Below are 21,985 nucleotides of genomic sequence, written 5' to 3' on the forward strand. Positions count from 1 at the left end.
TTTCCCGCCCCTATTTCTTTTTAGGTTTTCCTCAAGTACTGGCATACAGAAAAATTGGACACTCGGATGGATCAGCTTTTCGCTCAGGTGGTCACGTGTCAGCGCGTTGCTAGGGGGCGTGCCGCTCGCCGTCGTTACGCCATCCTCCGAGATAGAGTACTGCGAGACCTCGCCGACACGGCATCATTCTTCGGCGAGATCGAGAGAAGAGCAGAACGAAGTCACGCAGCCATGGTCAAGTTAGATAGACAAGACAAGGAGAGGTTCGATAAGAAGAAGAGACAGGTAAGTCGAATATACCTTCAACTAAATTTGTATTTATATATAATATGGTTTAGAGAAAAGTATTTTATTCTGCCTCATTTATTTCGATCATAATTATCCATCTTTGAGTGTTTGAAATTTATTTTCTGTCTGAATTGAACAGCTGCTCTCGAAGTCGTCTGCCCTGCTTTTTGTTATTAAGGTTTTTATATTATTGAAACCCTTTTTTTAATATCAGTGTAATTTTGTTATATCTTCTTTTGATAAGTATGCGCATTTATCGTTATTTGTCAAAGTGCAATGTTTAATTACTTGAATATTCAATTACTATCGCATATTACGTATCAGATTCTTTTTTAACTTAAAGTGTTTTGTTTGAGTGCTTAGTGTTAACTTTATTTATATACTATAAAGATAATTTTGAGAGGAGCAATGTGCATGAATAAAGGGTCGATCACGACCATCTCTTTTTGCTTTCATTAGATAGAGAGAGATATATATATATATATACATATATAAGTTTATATCGTGGTGAAATACCAAGGTTGCAAGTAAAACTATACATTTCGTTTAAAAAATCTCCTTGTGTTTGTCGTCTATGCACATTCATTTCATAAATATTCATACTTATAAATTTAATAACTTTAGAAGATACTTCCACGTACAGTATATAACTTTGCAAAATTCTCTGGATTTTATTGCCATCATGGCATTGAATTCCAGGGAATTAGATTCTTACATAAAAAAAGTTCATAAAGTTTAAAACAGAAGCTGAAAATGTTTTTATTTGATTGATAACATAGTTATTACTCTGGCATTGTTTTGTTTTGCCGGGTAGTCAAGGCCTTCTTTGTTGTTGATTTGACGTTGAAATGTCTGATAATTATCATTTCGATGACACAGTCCCACGCATTGATTCTTTCGCTGGATTCCGTAACAGGTGTAATCGTCGGAGCGTGTATATTCAAAGCATGAAGAGATCTCGCATGAATCACGCATCTGCCACCCACATAGACCGGCCCCTTTGGGATGACGTTTAAAGGCAATTAGAGTCACACAATATCAGGCAAATGATATAGACCTACAAAATATGCATCTTATATCTATATGATGAGGTAAAGCGTAGGAAGGCATCACTGGACATTTATTGGGGTGTTCGGGGGCTGCTGTTTTACCGAATTTTTCACGAAAATTATTTTCTTTGTTGAAATATTCATTTAATTGTATTTTTCAACGGTATAATTTCAATGATTTTTATGGATATCTCGTCGACTTTACTTTTTTTACTCGCTAAATGTATTACAGAATTAAGGATTCTTAAGTGTTTGTTTTTGGTTCACTCGTTTTGTTCGCTTGCAAATTCCCCAATGCGCACCTTATTCAAATCTCAGTCCTCTCAATTTCTTTTACCTCATTATGACACAGGAGCATGAAGGCTAATAACAAAATTACGTAATAGATAGTTTATGTAAGGGGAGGGGGGTAAAGAGAAAGTATGATCTTTTGGGGCTGAAAAGGGTAATTTCTCAGCCTCAAGTGAATATGCTCTACTGGTCCACATTTTCATTCACAATTTGTTTTCTCGAACGAAATAATGTGAATGCAAAGACGAGGAGCTATCTTTCAAGCAAATAAGATGTGGCTTCTAATTCAATTTCTCTCCAATCTTTAATTCATTATCATCCTTTTTATAAATACACGTAATTAATATTCAAGTATAAATGCACATTCCAGGTCGCTAGATTTGAATCTATAAATTCTAGACTAGAGTCTCTAAGCATTGACAAGCATTAAATTTTGAAGGCCTCGCTACCGCCGCACCGGCTTGCGAGCAAGTCAAGATTGAGAATCCGCAAAGACGGAAATTCATACAGTGAAAGGCAACATATGATTGTGAGATTATAGAGATATTAAAGTATAGCCTAAAGACTGCTGGGAAAGTCCTTGGAACTTTCAGAATAGCAACATTAAGAGTCTTAAAGCCATGTGAGTCAGATTTAATTCGAATGTAAAATATTATAATTGGTAAATTAAGACGCGCCAATGAAGTGTCCATTAATCATTATCTGAACAGATTTTGAGGCCTAGGTTTTTTTTTTAAATCTGAGTATAATTATGTTTTTGGTTCAAAATGTCTTGAATCTTTCTGAAATATTTATAGATTGTATATTTGAAAATGTGCAAGTCAACTTTCGTCGAAGTGTAGGTGCCGACTGTACTGACGAACTATATTGAATGATTTCGTGTATACTCTTAAATATAGCTTGTGATTCTATAGCCTTTCTATAGCCTAAAAACTTACAAGATTATATTACAAATGCCCTTCATTTTCTTCATGTTTTGTGAGTGTTAATAATAATAAGGCCTATTAAATAGCTTTAAAAATGATATTGGCTACCGACCCACGCCGGTTTCCAAACAACAGCATGAAAATCTTACATTATCTATATGAAATAGGGAGGGTGTGATTGGCACTCTCATATGGTATACAGGGAATTACTGAATTAACTTTTCTCGGGGGGGGGGGGGGGGCTAAAAGCTATCCCAAAACGCGGGATGTTTTTTTTTAAACTTTATTCTTAACCTTATTTAAGATATTATACACATAAAATTCCTAACAAATCATTTTCTAACGATTAGGCCTACTGAATCTCGTGCTCCACTCCCCGTTCCATCTACCTTTTATTAAAGTCTTAAAGTCTTCATCTGATTATATCAGATTAATTTGGATAAATCAATGGTACATAATTCAATCTTATAGAGAGTACAGCACTTGGCGCCATTTTGACGAACTTCCTGTAAGATTTCAGGATCATGTCGTAGAAATCCCGATTGATATGCGGTAAAGTTTGAACATTGCAACAAACAACAACGACAACATTTTTTTAAAAGGATAACATGTATCACAAATCGGGTCTCAATCTTTCATCACATGCGTAGATAGCTTGCCATGCAATTACATACCCATGCTGTGCCTTTCCTTGCGCCCTTAATTCAATATCCTTGCAAAAATTCGCTTAAAGGTAGTGGAAATGTGGAAATTTAAAATGAAAATTAAAAGAAATTTCCAGAGGTATTTTGTATACCTTACAGCGCTAGAGAAAGTGAATCAAAACTTAGGAATCGAGATGAGGTTTAATGAAATGCTTTCAAAGATAACATTTTAAGAGATAAAGAAACAAAACGATGTAAAATTGTTAAGTGATACAAATACCATTTAAACCTATACGAAACAAAATAAAATTATATACCGATTTCTGTTGAGGCAGTAAAGCTTGAACTTCTTCAAAAGCTATAAGGAGTCTATATTCCCTTATCATATTTCAAAATATATTCATCTTAAAATATTGTATATCTTATGAAAATATTAGTCATGTTCAATTTCTACCCTTAATGACGTCGGACAAAGGTGAAGGACGTTTGGAGAGCACGCATAATATTAAACGGCTTACTCCAGTGAAATGCTTCAAACGAAATGAAAGATCAGAGGAAATATACATGTCTGCTAAATTTTTGATTGTCTTGAATAGTTGCTTTCGAAAGCTATTTTTCGATTGTCTTTGGCCCGCGCTATTAGTCTGGTAGTCTTAAAATAGCTCAGCACATGAATTAATTTCATTTCATGTGCTACTTTGATAACTATCACGGAAAGCACTCTCATCGTGGGCGAACGAATATTCTTGATAATTTTATCTGACGCCGTTTATTTTCTTTGTTCCATTACAACTCCCCGTCGTATTGTTACCTCAAATCGCAATCTGTGAACTTTGGATGAAGCTAGCTACGAGTATATTTAGTATTAAATCAGCAACCAACATCGAATGGTGTGTAATGCCTACCAATGTGATTTATTTTATCGTTATATGAAACCAAACAGATAAAAAATATCATTTCTTTAATGATAGTTAAACACATTTATTAATTGAAATTCTTAAAATTGTTTAAATGTGTCCCTTAATAAATCATAGCTGGTAAGATTAACTTCAAGTAAAGTAAATTCAGACTGCTTATTATAAAGTAAACCATAGAACATTGAAAGTTTGGAAGTGATATAGTCTAGGAATAATTTATATAAATATCGATATCACGGACTCTTCGATATTTGCCTTGTTAAAAAGTTAGCAAGGGCTTAAAATGAATAATGTAAAGACATGTCTGCCAAGTCCAATCCGATCACATACTTTCCCCGTTAATACATTCCATAAAATTGTTAATGTCACTGGCACTAAGACCCTAATTCATACCTTATTGGGTGAAAATATACCGCAGTAACAGCGCGTGAGTCTGGAATTTCCCTTCCATCCAAGATTTTTCTTCCGAAATGTGACGTTAAAAGCAGCTTTCGTAAAGATAATGACGTATTCGTTCCATTCGTAGAGTATAAACCGCAGGACCGAGATTCTAAATTTGTGTTCTCTGATTGACCACCACGCCCCTGGATATTTCCAGGGTCGCGAATTTCATTCGCAATTTTTCTGAAAATAGATATTTCAATTTTGCTTCAGTTATCTGAATGTTACGAATAGAATTTGTGTTATTATGCTTAATATCTTGATTACATTGACTTGACATGTTTAAGAAAATAGAACCTTTACATATTATCATAAAAAATAATTTTTAAAGAAACGCAAATCTCGAGGGTAATGCTTTAGAGGTTGATGAAGTTTTATCCACCTCCATGGGTGATGGGGTGAAGGAAAAATTGACCAGTTTTTAAGAATGCCCCTTTTTTCATCAAAATTTCTTGTTAAATTTCTCTGCGATTTGACGTCATGTAGACCCACTTTAAATCACTCCAAACACTTGGTAATTAATCTTTCGATGTCAATTTATGGGTAAATCTCGAAACTGGGTCAGAGTGTGCAACACGTGACGAGAGCAACAAAAATTGATGTTAATGAACCAATATTTACCGGCCTGTTAACAGGTTAATTGCAGGTGGTTGGAAATCTTTCAGCCACTTTGATAAAAATAATACAGGATGACGAGGTTAAGGGAACATTACTTGTTAACTTGAATCAAGAACTCCATTGGAACTACTGCTTTGTAATAATCTTATTGAATGAATGAGTAAAACATATATAAGAACCTATACTTCATATCAATATTCTGTTTAGTTGTATTCGTGATCCAGTGTTCTCTTTCCACAATAACGAAATTGATACTAATTTTGTTCTTAGGCAAATGATTAGTAAATGTCAGTTGAAGTGTGTCTGTCTTCTGTAATTACCTATCTGACACTTAAATCTGGAATTCATTGTTTTTATGTTGTTCTTGGTGCTCGCTTGGATTTCCGTACATTTTATAGTTCATTTAGAATACCTCTTGGTCAATGAAGTTATGACTAAGACGTTTGGGAAGGGCATGTCAGATGTTTCGAGTGAAAATTGACATGGGGGCTTGCACCTGTATCCGTGCATATGAGACTTTTTTACATTTTGCTCGTTGGTGGGCATCAGTACTTTCTTGGTGGAAACATTAACGATGAACTAACTTTCGGTGAAACCACAGATGCAGGTGTTCAGCATGTATATTGGGGATAAAGACATTATAGAGAAAATTGATGAGGGAAAGAGGGGGAGGGGTATGGGAGGGAGGGGGGATGGTAGACTTGAGGGACAGTCCCCGAACTGTAGTTAACAAGTGGGTCTTGAAACAAGTCTGAAAGTTTTTTTTTCAATAAGCATTCAGTGCGCAAGTTGCAGTCAGTGCCTTTAGGCTGCGAATTCAGACATTTTTTCTCAAGCGGAAGGGTTTGCACAGCAAACTAGGGAGAGGAGTGGAATGAATCGGGAAGAGGAGAGGAGAGGAGGGGGGGGGGATGGGTAGGGTTGAAAATAATGAGAAAGGGAAGGAGAGTTAGAGAGAGAGAGAGAGAGAAGAGGACAAGGGGTGTAAAGAGACAATACGTTACAAAGTTTTTGAGAATATAATAGAAGATATTAAGTGGGGAGGGAGGGAGTGATTGAGCCCTCCTCAATCGATGTTAAGGGAGTTCAACTTCAGGAACTTACCCGTTCCGCTTGATAAGCTCCCGGCCTGTTGATGGCACTTCAAGATTTGGTAACGACCCTGCCCCCTTGTGATTTGCAGCCCTCCCATCTAAACTCTTAACCCGGACAATGTTCGACGCTGTATTGATATTGCTAAAACACCACTTAAGCAATTGTTTTTCTTTGATGAAATCCAATGTCGGGGTAAATGCGAAGATACAAAAATTGCATCCACGTGGGAGGAATATGGGGAAGTCGAATTGTAATGAAGTAGGTCGAGGAGATGATAGGGTTTGAAGCCACGTTGAAAAAAAAAACGACTCTGAAAAGTGAGAATGAACTGTCACTGCTTAAAAAAGGCACCTGAGCTGTTCTCAAGTTCTGTATAAAAATTGAGGTTTTAACAGATTTTAATTTCAACATTAATTCATGCTGGGTGACATCAAATCTGAATATCTTTTCTGGATGTGGAGGTGCCGTGGCCGAGTGGTCTGAGGCGCCTGACTATATTATAGACATTTGAAAGTCCGGGGTTCGATCACCGGCTACGGTACGTATTCCCGTGAGCAAGGTATTTAATCGACAGTGCTCTTTTACCTGCATTCAAATAAATTGAATTGCTATATAAATGCATTCTAGGTAACTAGGTGTGCATTTGTGTTTTTTTTATGTGGATAAAAGTTTGAAAATTTCGATCGTAATAAGCATGCAAATGAACATTAATACAAGTTATTTCATTAGGTTTTTACAATCTGAAATTTAAAATGCAAACGCCTTGTTATCTACAGACCTCATCGTCACAATCCTACTATCATAACAACGCAGATATGATTTTTCAAAGTCTTTTTGTGAGCAAGTGTGATCCAAACATATTGTTGTAGACCCGAGACATTCCAACCATTAAAGCAGAGAAGAAGAAAAAACAAGAACCATTCATAACCAGTTTTACCCCAAACGCTTTCCAGGGCATGCAGGTAGATCGTGTTCAGTGCATTCTAAAAAGGATAACCCTTCTTTCCTTGTTTCACTTTACACACGAAACAAGACTAAAACATGACTAAAAGAGAGAAAAATAGGAGGGGCGGGACAGTATGAGGTCACTCTCCTCATTCCATGTCCCCCTTTCTCTTGCTTTGGTCATGAAGTAAGCGAGATAAAGCAAATTTGAAAAGGATAGTGATAACAATTTCATAATATATAGATGAAAAGTAATTACTCTGAAAGTTGATAAAAGTTACTCGTGTTCATGACCATAGAGATAAACTCCATACCATGACCAATGACCAGTGGCGTACCTAGGATTTTCCACAGGGGGGGGGGGCAAAATCGGCCGCCAAAAAATTTGACAAGCAAAAAAAAAAAAAAAAAAAAAAAGGTCTTCAATAAAAAAATATAGGTATTCGTACCAGAAAAAAATTTGACAAGCAAAAAAAGAAAAAAAAAGGTCTTCAGGAGGGGTAGTAAAGGTCTTAAAGCTCGTCAGGGGGGGGGGGCAATAAAGGTCTTCAAGCTCGTCAGGGGGGGCAGGTATATGTCTTTTGTATGGGTTGTTGCTCGTCAGGGGGGCAGAGTGCCCCCCTGCCCCCCCCCCCCCCCGTAGGTACGATAGTGCCAATGACACATTGACATGTCTGAATACAAGCGATGATCTGGGGTTGGATGGAGCGGGTTTGCTACCCTCTGGAATTTTGAATTCTCGTACATCAGCGAATTGGGGAGGGGCTCGTCTCGTCCCCCTCCTCGAGTCCTCTGCAGTCGTTGCGAATATTATCAAGATAATCATGGCTGCGCATGAATTTGTATTGCAAACTTGCAAAAGTGGTGAAGATTGAATAATATAAAAGACCTTTTGAAGTACAACTATATCATCATATCGAAACATTGCAATTTTCTCTCGGATACTTAGAGTTGGCACGAGTCTAATTTGCCAATTTTGGTTCGGTCAAGCAGGCAGCCAACCAGCCGGCCGGTATACTAGTACTTTATACCGTGATGATTCGACATCATCAAATTGTTCAGAATCACCCAATCATTCTGAATGAGATTTTAAAGCTAAAAATCCTGAAACAGCACTATAGTATTCATCGACAAAGTATCATCCTTATAGGGTGTCGTGGCCGAGTGATCTAAGGCGCTTGACGACAAAAAGGGGTAAGGGTTTCATTCCCAAGACGAACCTTGGGTTAGGTCTTTTTTATATCTTACATCAAATAAATGAAAGTGCTTTATTATTGGTATCAATGTTAGCTCGTTTGAAAAGAAAAGAATCAAAATTTGCAACTCTCCATAAAAAAAAACCCTCTGGGACCCGCAACCAAGGTCCATTGCTCTGCAAGAATATCGATGTTGGTATTACCACACTGTTTGTTTGTTTTGTTTGTTTATTTATTATCCGATTATTAAAAAAAAAACATGAAATATAAATTACATAAATACATAACATAAATGGCATTAATAGAAATAAACAAAATGAATTGCAAATGAATAGATAGAATAAAATAATCGAAAGGATTGCCCATTTCAGAGTTATTGACATAAATCACTCTGGTCTTCCATGGGGTCCATAAAAAATACATTAAAATAGTTTACATTGCAATACAAGGAAAATTTGATATTAAAAAAAAAAAAAAAAAAAAAAAGTGCGAAAGAAAAAAAACATATATATGTATAAAACATATAAGTGAATGTATCAATTAACAACCCCCACCAACAATACATATTATCAAACCAAAACCTACTTTATCACCCCCCCCCCCCCTCTGTGTGAGCAGCAATAGAGATGCTAACATATGTGGTTTATAAATCAACCAAGTATTCATCTATTAGTCTATTGAATTCCTTAAGTGTGCCAGATTGGCGAATTCTTATCGGTAATTCATTGTATAACACAGTTGCACGATACATAAAAGTTCGTTTGCAATTGTTGGTTCGCGGTTTAGGAAGAGCCAACAGGCCTGACGTTCTGAAGTTATATTTGTTTTCCTTAATAACAAAGTTCTCCTTCATATACCCAGGAGCCAAATCATGCATTATTTTATACATAAATGATAACATGTGTCTCTTTCTTCGCTACATAGTTGTTCCCAGTCCAGCAGACTATGAAGTTCAGAAATAGATTTATGTTCATATGGGTTTATGCCTAAAATTATTCTAGATGCTCTGTTTTGGAGTTTTTGAAGTTGTTCTAACAAAGTCATACTGGTGGATTGCCAGACTACATCAGCATAGTCAAAATGAGGTAAAACAACAGTGTTGTATATTATATTCAAGTTTGAAGTACTCATAAAGTGTCTAAGTCTACATAAGAAATTTATCATTTTTCCTATCTTCTTACACATGTTATCTACCTGCAGATTCCATTTCAATTCTGAGTCAACAAGAACACCGAGATATTTGAAACTTTTAACTTGAGTTAAGCGAACACCATTTAAGTTTAAATCTATACAACCATTCTTAGTAAGCATTTTTTTCGAGCCTATCAACATACAAACAGTTTTGTCACAATTTATTCTTAACTTGTTTTTCTTCATCCACGATTCCAGTACTTTCAATTCCTTATTCATTGTTGTTTGTAAAACTTGTGGTTCTTCATGTGAAAAATATACCACAGAATCGTCTGCATATAAATGTACAGAACATTTGTTGAAACATTTGGGTAAATCGTTTATAAATATAAGGAACAACAGTGGACCTAATAAGGACCCTTGTGGAACACCGAATTTGAGAGGCTGTTCCTCACTATAGAGAAGTGCTGAAATAGGTGTATGAAAAACAGTGTCCAGTCGGTGTTATAGGTTAATATATATATTTTTTTTAAATTTAAACATTTATCCGGTGTGGTCATGGACAGAAAACGGGGTCAATAGGACTTTTTTTCAGTGTAGAAGAAGAAGTATCACTAAATGGCAAAAATTGCCTCAAAGCATGCCCTAGCTGTCAGGAAAATATATGGCAAGTTCAAAGATGGAAGATCAACCAGAGCTCTGGGGTGGTCATCGTGCTCCTAGCGACCATGACGATGGAAGAAAGGAGGCGAGGGTTCATGGTTTATTGATTTTTATATTAATCCATCGGAAATTGGCCCGATTTCCCGCGCAAATTACCCCAAAGCGCGCCCAGGGATAGGGGAGTGTAGATAACCAACAACCTGCCAATCCTAGGCTCTGCGGTCGCCATCAAATTTCGTCTTTGTCATTTATGACCACAGTTCTTACGCTGAAACTTCCAAACATTGGTATACTTGTAAATGGCGACCAGAAGTTGTGGATTTGTTGTGAAACTCTTCGGTTATGGTATTTTTGGGATAGAGAGTTGTTCGTCATCACGAAAAGACATAGAAGTGAGAGTAGTGGGTTGGTGTAAAACCGACACCTTGAATTAATTGAAGCCACCTCCTTTTACTGGGCGGTGGATGCATGTTGGAGTAATTATGGCCGGGATTTTACCGAATGGCGTCATTGACCTCACACGAACATGCCCCAAAATGTGAATTGAATGTCGCATTCAAAGTTTCTTGATATACATCTATATAGATACTTTGCCATAAAGCGTTTCACTCAGAAGAATTAGTAGATGCATCTTTTAAAAGAACTTTTTAGAGTTCTTTGAGATGAGAAAAACATTGTGAGTATTCGTCTTTCATTTTCGCATTGAGGTTTCCGAGAAAAAAAAATCGATTTGTTTTACATCAATAGAAAAAAGTAATGAACCGTATAAGCAATCTTTTTCGGTTTAATGAGTGATAAATCCTTCTCCAAAATTAATGTAAATATAAAGACTGACTTGTAATAGAGGAATTAAAGACAATGTAGATGGTGTATATTAGTCATAAAGTTGCCTCACATTATGATTTCTGACGACTTTCAGGGCTAAACATTATATTTCTTCTTTATCACGACACCCTATTTATATGATTTCATAATTAATAAACAGGATATCCTCTTCAACAACATAAGTGCGACCAAATGTTCTGCTCTTAACTATGTTGCTTTGGCAGCTGCTAAAACCTCAACATTATTAAGCTACCATACCTTAAAATATTCCTCAACCTTGCCCGCCATTGCACCGGCCCCATCAAAACTATCTTGGCGTCGTGCCAAATTGTGAAGCCACACATTTCCGATGTTACTCAAACTAATAAAATTCTGTAATTTTCCTCTAACAAAATAGAATTTTTGTATGCATTTGACTAAATTTAGCTAAAGTTATGACGTCAATATTTGACCTGTTGTCGGGGTTCGGGCCCATCTCTGTCTTGACTGTCAACAGCCGTATCACTGATTAAACAGCCTTGTCTTGAGCTGGTATAGAATGACAGGACCTTGATTAGCCCCAGGTGATCCCTTAACTTGCCCCGGTGCCACAACTACCCCTCCGAGAGACACGGTGCTCGTTCCCTCGATTCATTTATAGCACTGAGCAGAGTTTGTGTTTCTTTTTTTCTTCCTTATCGCCAAGTTCATCTTTACGGCTACCATAAAGCAGAAAGTTATAATTACCGCTAAAAACGCCTTCTTCGTTGGTTTTGTTTTTGTTGCTGCTCTTTTATCTCTTCCCGCTATATAATTGGTGCTGATAGTTTTGTAAGAAATATAAAAAAATTGCTAAATTCCCAGGGTTTAAAAATCTTCAAGTAATAAAAAAGAACGAATGATGCATCAAATGATGGTGTTTTTAATAAGCTGCATGTGAAATTAAAAACATGGTTTTCTTTAGTGATCATGAAAAGGAGTTACAAAATGGATCCTAAAAAATAATGCATTATGATTTTGCTTATTATAAACGCGTTAATTCACGAGGAATCCACATAATAACACACACCCAAAATAAACGGAGCAAAATTAAATATTTTCCGTTCAGGAATTTATTCAATAAACTTTTACCGTGCACTCGGCGCTGCTTCGGGCAAGTTAGAACTGTTCCAGAGTGCCTCGTGAGTGCAATTCTTACTAATGTCATCGCACTGAGATGATATACATCTATTCTTTTATCATTTTAAGTCAATATAGATATTAGTTATATAGATATGAGAGATAAATGGTGTGAATAAATAATTACTATCCATAGCTTTGTGATCGATGATTTTTAAAGTCTGATAACATTAATCCCAAATGGTGTCATTTTTCACCCTTTAATGATTTTCACAAGATGGTCGACGCTTGATACGAAGCTGATGGCAATACATGACGACATGACGAGTAGCTGTTACGGCTTCCTTCGCGAGCCGGCGAAATTTGTCCCAAATTTCCGATTTGAAACCAAACACAGTAGATTCAGATCAATAAATTCGCTTTAAATGTCTGTTCTTTATACCTCAAAAGATAAGTGGTGACGCGGCGACCTAAATATATTTTCTTAACATTCGATAGTTTCAAGCACGTTCAATGGGTGGGAGAAAACGCAATGGTAATAGTGTTCCTTGTCGGTGGTTTCGGATTAAAGTAGAATACAAAGATTAGAAATAGATCGAGATCCGTTTGAAATATAGGACACATTATACAGGTCATCTTTCCAGATCAGGACAGGTGGACTGTGAGTGAACTTGTCGTAACCTTATTTGGCGCGAAAATTTATTTGCTGCGTTGAATGTGAGCACGGGAATGGATCAAGACAAAAGTGGTATCAAAATAGATAATAGGTTATACTTTTGGCGTGAGAGATTACATCAGTCTTCATCGTGAGGTATATATAGAGCCTTTAAAAGGAGAACCAAAGAAAATGATCCCAAACTTATCAGAATCTATACCCACAAAAGGAGAAAATGCGATTGAAGTGATTTTTTATTGTGCCTTGAATTAGTCCAGTGCCGTGATATTCAAAAGCTAAGAAAATTCGATTAATAATAGCCATAATAATATTGATTTATATAGCTCCGTAAGAGCTCCTGAAATGCTTGGAAAACAAAAAATAAAATAAAAAAGGAAACAAATGTTTATTATATATATTTATTGTCTAAAAGTATTGTTATTATTATTATTTCTTTAAATCGGACTTGAATATAGAATCAATGGTCTATGGATCCGTGATGAACGAAGAAGAAAGTAAAGTAGGCTTCCACGAATTTACGACTGGGGATGGAATTGACCTATTTGAAGCTTAGGATCATGTGTCATCAATTAATTGAATTCATACGAGATGATATTATGACGTCAGGAGATGAAATTGAATATGGTCCATAGAGATGGCCAATATTAGACCTGGAATCAAGTGGTCAAGGATTTTTTTTTCGGTTTGAGGTCAAAATGAGATCATAATATACTACCTGAAGACGGTTTTGCTCCTGTGGAGAGGGAATGAAAAGCAACATCAGTGGAGGTATTTTTAGAACGTAGAGATGACGTTGGACTGTTTCTGGTGTGAAAATTGAATTATAATAGATGACCGGCCGGATGGCAATTGGTCAATTGGGTTTGTTATCATATGACGTCATCTTGCACGATGATGTCATAATCATGGATCCCTTTATAACTACGAATATGCGCCTTATGGTATGCAGCATGAGAGAAACATAAATAGGGGGAATACTAATCATTATTCAGTACAGTTTCTTTCCTTTTCTTAACTCTCTTATTTATTAATCGCTTCTTTCTATCTGCCCCTCTCTCGGGATATCATCTTTCCATTTCACTTTTCTTTCTCCCTTTCCTCCTTCTTTCTTCCTTACCTCTTCCCTTGTTTAATCATGTTTTGTTTCATAAAATTCACTTTTATTGATAATTTCCATTTAACATTATTTTGTCATTATCCTACAAAATGTGTATGCTAGTTATGAAAAAAGGGATTCAAGATTTATTTTTTATTTTTTTTAATAATAATGAATATAATATAAGTCAAGTGTTATCATCTATGACGTCAAAACGGCAACTCTTATCGACGAGCGCTTGTTTTTAGTAATGAAGAATGACTGGTGGTTGATCAGTCATAATACTATAAGACAGTGGGTTTCGTGGGTGAGTGAAGATGGCAACATATTTTTTTGAGATTGAAGATGACACAACCTTGACGTCAGATTCACAGAACTTCAGCTTCTGAATATTAAGCGGCTTCCGACGGCAGAAAGCCGCACAGCTAGGTTAATGGTCTAGTCATAATGAATGTCCTAATTAAGAACTCATTTTACAACGATATAGGTGAAGCGAATTCCACGATTTCCTTTTGGGATGATTATTCTAATTGGTATTTTCCAGGAGCAAGTTCAGTTTATATCTTCCATATATAAATATAGATTATGTTCTCAAGAAGTATCATACATTCGGTGTAATTTGTGTTGAGGGGAATTCAGAAGGCGGCCTTTTAAGTGAACGTGATGGCCCATATTGCTAGTAGTAATCCAAATTTGTCGGTATGATCAAACGTTAAGAATCATTTGCATTTCAATAATGATTGTTTTATAATAATGATAATAAAGGTGTATATCCCCACTCTCTCTCTCTTGTTAAAACGATATTCGCAAGTCTTGACTTTTTGTTATTTCAGTTTCATGTTCTGACATGCTATTCCTATTATCTTAACTTTCTTCACAGATGATTCTGGGAGAGTTGCGGGTTCGAACCGATATCCGACAGAAGCAGATCCAGCAGGAAAATCTCCCGCCCTCATCGGCGGCACAGCGACCAACCAGCCCCAACGGGAACTACCCCCAGAATGGCAACGGAGGGTTACACCCCAACCACGCCCACCAAAGGAGGGCTGGACCACCTGTATCGCAGAAACCACTTGGGTACGGTGCTATCGGAGCTATGAACGGGGCTCGAACCGATAGGTCACAGATACCGACCAGCAAGCCGCAGGTGGATGATGTAAGTCTGAAAAGAACATTTTCATTTTTTTTAAATTCAACCTTTCAGCTAAAGCTATCATGCAATAATTCAAGTATTCAACGACTTATGAATCCCATTGGATCATTTATTAATTTGGGCGTTATCCTTCGAACGTCGGCCGTGATTTATACTGTTCAAAAGTATTTGTTTTTTAATCCTTTAAATGAAAAATTAATTTTCCAGTATTGAATATGTGTTTTAGATATAGAAAGTAAACAAAAGAAAAATTATACACTGATGGCTTATTCGGACCACTCACACTCATATCTAGAAGAGAGAGAGAGAAAGAAAGACGGGGATGGGGGAAGGTGGAGGAAATCAGAAAACTATATTTATGGAAGATTAATGCAGTCAAAGTATTCCTGCGCTTAAGCGTTTAAATATGTCTTTATAAAAAAATAAACGCTCAAGTAAACAGAACAAGCAAGGAGAGAGAAGAAAGAGAGAGAGAGGGTGCTATATATATATTTTAACATTTGCACTATTTTTCATAATAACATTGTTCATATAATAATAAGGATTTGTCATGTTTTGTATAATGCTAATGATACTCATTTGATATAAAACGTTCTATGTAAAACTCCGCAATAGTATTCATTGCTGTGCTATCATAATTAAAAACTTGTACTATACCTCGCACGCTGATATAAATGTAATTATTCTTTGACAGTAGCTTATTGTTTTATTTCATTCTTGCATGTAAATCATCTTAATTCTAATTGCAGCTTTATGCATGCACTCAAAATTCAGTTGTCACTTTTGACATATTTCCCCCCTTTTTTTCATTAACATACTTTGCACATTTTTTTCATATTCACTGTTACACCATTGTCGACTAACCCCAAAATTAGTGCGTGAATAGGAACAGGCAAAAAAAAAACAGTGCTAGGCGTGCATGACTGAAAATGAAAGAAAACAAAAATGGGACGAAAGAACCTAGAGCTGAAGATGACTGTGTGTATTTGAGTTTTGTCAGACGTGTATCAATCAGATATGATTATTTACGTCTGGGACCGACCTTTAACGTCACCATCCGAAAGACGTGACTAGGGCTCGAACCTCGAACCTCTGCATCAATTTGTAACTTCCTCACAGCTTGGATTACAGGCGCACGCCACAACGCCCACAACTGAACTAATGTCTGAAAAGGGTATATTTCATAACCGCATTAAGAATTTAGTTCGGGGCTACTTAATTGAAAAAGGAAAAAGAAATGAAATGGTAAATGTAAAATATGGGGCTTGTAGCGAAAGAACGGGATTATTAAGGAAAGGATATCGCTAAGAAATCGAATCTAAAAAAGCAGAAGAAATAGCTTATTACCATCATTTATATCCTCTTACTAACACATGATATTAATGTTTGGGTGGTCTTTAGGAAGCAGTTAAGCATCGATCCAGATTTCATAAATTTGCACGGAATTGTTCAATTTTCGTTCAGCATTAATTTTTAGCAATACCAGTTTTCACTACCACATGAAGAGAACCTAATCATTTTGTCTCCGAGAATAAAAATCAACACGCACCCAAAAATGAAGGTATAAAACTTGTTGCCAGGGGACACCTGCCCCTGTGCCCCCATGGATCCGCACAGTGCTTTAGTTAGAAATAATTCAATTATTTCTCTTTGAATGGCACATTTTCATCACTCTTCTTGACTAACATCACTGCTCCCAAACTATGTATTTTGACTATTTTCATAATTATGATTTTGTTTTTGCATGTTTAGAGAAATAGCCATGAAAACTGGGATGTGGTATACTAATAAAAGAATATCAATAAATATAAGTCAACAATGCATAACCATATACTAGACAGAGATTAATCACCTTGCCACACATCTTTTAGTTAAATAAGAGTTACGCCTATCATCCCTATATAGATTTAAAAAAACGAAACACTGCAAACGAATACATTCATGCACATTTAAGGCAAAAATTCTACTTTATTTAGCTCTTTATAGTGGCTAGTTCGATGACACTTTTTTTCTTATACTTTAAACTCATCTGTTATACCATTATGATAAAAATGCTTGAATGATATTCAATAAATTGTCTTCTTAAAACGATTAAAGTATTGCTGGGCAAATATAACAAGTGCATGGGAAATACGCACAACACAAAAGTAAAATAATGTTACGTAATTTTATCGAAAGTATCTTGTACGTGCTTTCGCCAGCTATCAAGTTTTATTTTAGATGTACCGTACTTATGTTTTCCTTAAACTATCACTTTCTCGGCTTCGCTGACGAAAGATAAATGTACTTCGCCTCGGAAATATCACTTACTCCCAGCTGCACACCATAAACTATCGGCAATTAGACCTTATCGCTTCATCACTTTAAAGATCGCTGCAAAGCTAATATGAGCATATAGATTTCTCATACACTGCAGCATTAACCAGATATTAAATAGTAATAATAATTAAAAAAAATTCCAGCGATGAGAATTTGTATAGTAACAGCTGTTGCCTGACATATCAACATGCAGACGGATCGCGGAAGACATGCTGACGAGAAGCATGTCCATTGGCAGAGGTCTCGGCCGAAAGAGGAACCAGTTGAACCAAAGGCTATCCAAGGAAAATTCATTCTTGGAGAGGTGAAAAACTAGTAGTTAATTGACCTTTAAGATTCCCGATGTGGTTCTTTTGCCATAGAAAGGTTTTATTTACAATCAACACGAAAACAATTAATTAGTTAATTTACACAAATATGATTAAACAAACGTACACGATGCTTTTACATGACTTCTAATGATAAAACAAACGTGTAATCTTTTTATGAAGAACACGCTCGATAACAATACCGTTTCAATATATTTTCGATGTTATATACTGTAATTCTCAGTATCTTGGATTGTTAGTTTAAAACGTTATCAAATGCCCCAATTCAATCAAATCAACACATAAACATTTGTATTTTTGTCCATTGTTTGTGGGCGTTTGTTAAACGACAGGGCAGTACCGGGGCGAGATAGAATAGCACAGCGGTTGAATGCTTATAACTCGTCAATGGTTCATCAATAATCTAAATCATTCATACTTATGAGACATGTATATTGTTGTCGATTCGATCATAAGGGTTATTGTCATGATATATAGTAATGGGATTGTATTGCCAGCCACTAATATTAAACATTCATATGTCAGAGATCGCTCTATAAACTTTGCCGTTTTATGTTGTTAATAAAGTGGCATGTTTTGATATTCATTCTACATATTCTAATATCTTTTGAAACCTATAAGCCCTTCTCTCATTTTTATCCCACCATGAGTGAATCATTGCATGTTTCATGTTCATTCCCTTAATGATTATATATTTCGAATGTGATAATATATATATAATTATCTAGAAACGTGCTTTTTTGCCATCCCATTTTACATACATGTCATCATTCTCACATGTCTATAATTTTACAAATTTTGCCACCATATTTTTCGTCTTCAAACAATTGTTTCACTCGTATGGTTGTTATACATCTACAAGGCTTTCAATGGTACTTCTAGGGTAAAAACAATATTTCAAAATAATTGATGTCTTCCCCTTTTAACGAAGAGATGGTATGAGAGCTACAATATCGTCAATAAAACTTTTACTTATATCTGGGAAAAACACAATGGTTTGTCTTATATTTGCCCTTTGAAAAAAAAGTATGAGTTGTCAAAATTGATATAATAAGTATTCCATTGGCAACTCAGACTTTATTATCATGGGTCTTTTTTAGGCTGAACTTGAACATTGCAAACGGAATATTGGAAGAAAATGTGATCAAATTATTGAAAAATTGAAGGGGGAGAGGTCGCCCATGCCCCTTGTAGCTTCACCACCGAGTCATAACATGTAAAATGAAGATGTCGAAGAAGATAGATACAAAATATTCTTCCCCTTTTCGAGAAAAGTTATATGGTCAATCATACATTCTGAATTCTTTTTATGTTGACCGTGGCTTTTATCTTTTATATAATTTTATATGTATAATAATCATTGTTCTCAATCAGGAGATCATCAATGAGTTGACATACCATATGCATGAGATCGGACCGGAGGCGTGGTGCAAAGTCTTCTTCATGGAGAAGCGGTGTCGGTTATCCGAATACCAAATCAAGTCGCCAGCCATGATCATCGACGGGTACGCTTATCAACATCCGGGAAGGTACGCACATATCTTGTGTTCTCATCTTTTATTTTCTTTTGTTTTCGTTCCTTTTCTCTTTCTTTTCTTTTTCTTTTCTTTTCTTTTTTTTCCCCGTTTCAATTCTTTTAGTTTTGTTTCTTTTGTTTCTTTTTTCATTGTTTTGCTATATATATATTTTTTTCTAACACTAAATCACAACTATTCGAGTAAATTGTTTTTTTGTGTGTCTTTCCTTTTCTTTTCTTTTCTTCTTTCTTTTTCGTTTCTTTTCTTCTTTTTCATAAATATATTTTTTTTCTAGCACTAACTCACAACTTTACGAGAAAAATAAAAAATATATAATGTTAGTGATACCAGCTTGTTATCTTTTTCTTTTTGTAGACTTGGTTTCGGGGCGTTGGCGAACCCACTACGGGATCCTGAAACCAAGAAGGTCCGCGAACATATCGGCAAAGGCGTTCAGTTAGAGATCGATAGCGAGGGAAACGTCTGGGCCACGAGACTAGGCAAGAATGAGGTATTCGTCAAGGGGTGCTTTGAACCCGAAAACCACTGCATCTCAGCGGAAGTAGTTAAAAACATGGGACGCCTACCACAGAACCAAGCTATGAAAGTAAGATTATTGCTCTGATTCTAACAGTTTGATGGAATATTAATCCCATTGAAATAAAAAAAAGAATAAAATGTTCAGTTATCTCTTAACAAAAAACTAATTTTTGAAAATAACTTAATGTAAAGAGCTTGACCCTGAATATACTCATATGGAAGAGTAAAAAAATCAAATATATCTATATTGATTTTATTGTACACTGTGAAGTAGATGTATTTGCTCTGAATATCATAATAACTAAGATCTGCATTATTGAAAGATAAACAACTTTTAACAAATAATTTTCGAACTTTATCCAGTTATGATAGTATTTATTTGTGCATGTATCTGTCTTGTCTAAAGCCGTGTACACACATTTAAAACAAATCTCATTACATATAGAGTATAAGACTCAAGACAGAAAATCCACACAAACCTATAAGAGATCAAAATTTACCGCAATATTCTTCACTGATAACCTTTCAAGTCAAATTTCCGGGATTTAATTTGACAAGTAATTTAATTACTGCCCCATTTTCCTGCATAGCCTTTCCTGATTTATGTCCAGGCCAAATTACCGCTTGCTATAGGCACATCATATTATGAACAAACAAAAATGAAGAATGGCAAGGGGAAATTAGAAAGACAGTCGGAAAACAAATGCCTTTCTGAAGATCAAAGCTTGTTTTTCAGCAAGAGGGCAATTCCATGAAATAATTACACTTTTTGTATACGTCTCATCCTCATTTTTGTTTTTCATTCGTACATTACTTAAATAGATAATTCAGACTAAGAATAATACGATTTGGAACAGATAAACAAAATCAGACAAACAACCAAAATCGGGCAAGGAACAATAAAGCTGTGCTAAAAGAAAAAGGAAAGTGGGGATGTGACATCATCAGCCCATCTAATGTATATTCATGACGGTGTGCATGATAATTGTTTTCACAAAATATTGCTAAAATTTAAAATCCAATAACTTCGTTATTTGTCATCAGATTTGGATGAAATTTTCAGCATTTTGCTATGTGAGTTTTACTCTATTTATTTAGATAATATATAAATATTCTTAACCCGGAGTACCCCTTTAATGAACTGCCTCCGAACAGCCCAAGCTGTGATAATTTGAGAATAACTACAACTACAACTTTTCATCTGAGTTATAAAACGGAGATTATAATTTCAGGAGGGGATGGACGTTAGTGTATACTTTATGGAACAGCTCAAAGTAAAATAAAATAATATTCATGAAAATGATTATCTCTTTCTCGCAATCAGGTATTTGACATCGTGGAATACAAGGCTCAACTCGCCATCGAAGCAAAGAAAGGCGACGGCCAAATCGATCACCATCGGTTGAAGAAACTCAGCATCGTCTCGCTGAGTTTCGTCAAAGATAAGGTCGAAGATTTTAACACGCCTTGTTGGATTTCATTGGTCGTCCTCCCCGCCATCAGAATGGACAATCCCAAAGGTGAGTTGGGAAACATGAAGGCAGGCTATTCCATTTCGGTTTAATGGGGGATATATTCTCTATTAATCTGTAAAGCGTTCGTCGTTCCGAAGTATCAAGCGCTGATATATAAAAGTGGATTATAATCATTATTTTAATCAATTTTGCCAAACATTGGTTTCTTTCTTTCTTTCTCCCAAACCAACCCTCCTCAAAAAACAATGAGGGAGCATAATCAATAATTAGTTTTTCCTTTTCTTTTATAGAAAGATTTTATTCAAAATGAAACATGAAAACAATTCATTTTCCAAAGCAAACAGGTTCAAAACCGTTCTACATGTGTGCTATTATCTAATGATTAAACAAGCATTTTTTTGAAGGACCCGCTCAATTTCACAATAATATTTCAATATATATTAACAGAACTGATACTGAAGTTATGTTCCTAATCATTATCACTATCACCAAAATGGATTTTTTTTTTCAAATGGCGTGTGACTGTCAGGAAAATGTGCCATGAACTCCTTTTAAAAATATGTCACGCTAGCTCCTCTGCATACTTTTAGCAGCTGTATGTTTCGTGATGCGCTTACTTTACTTCCGTGGCTATTACTTATCTACAGTGGTTTTTAAGAAGATAAATCCGGAAGCCACATAATTAGTGCGCCTCCTATGGGTTAACCATTGTCAATTAAGGCCTCTTCCTCAAGACAAGAAGTATATAACTCG

General features: G+C 35.7%; 1 protein-coding gene across 1 annotated transcript in view; it reads left to right on the plus strand.

Moving 5' to 3' along the window:
• Positions 1–21,985, plus strand: part of LOC129262460 (myosin-IIIb-like) — a 71,931-nt gene that overhangs the window by 42,990 nt on the left and 6,956 nt on the right. The window contains exons 17-22 of the mRNA XM_064104619.1: positions 25–285; positions 14,780–15,055; positions 17,565–17,675; positions 19,075–19,229; positions 19,593–19,824; positions 21,082–21,277. Coding sequence (XP_063960689.1) covers positions 25–285; positions 14,780–15,055; positions 17,565–17,675; positions 19,075–19,229; positions 19,593–19,824; positions 21,082–21,277 — 1,231 coding nt within the window. The remainder of the gene's footprint in view (positions 1–24; positions 286–14,779; positions 15,056–17,564; positions 17,676–19,074; positions 19,230–19,592; positions 19,825–21,081; positions 21,278–21,985) is intronic.

Source organism: Lytechinus pictus, chromosome 1 (assembly GCF_037042905.1).
Source record: "Lytechinus pictus isolate F3 Inbred chromosome 1, Lp3.0, whole genome shotgun sequence".
Lineage (NCBI taxonomy): Eukaryota > Metazoa > Echinodermata > Echinoidea > Temnopleuroida > Toxopneustidae > Lytechinus > Lytechinus pictus.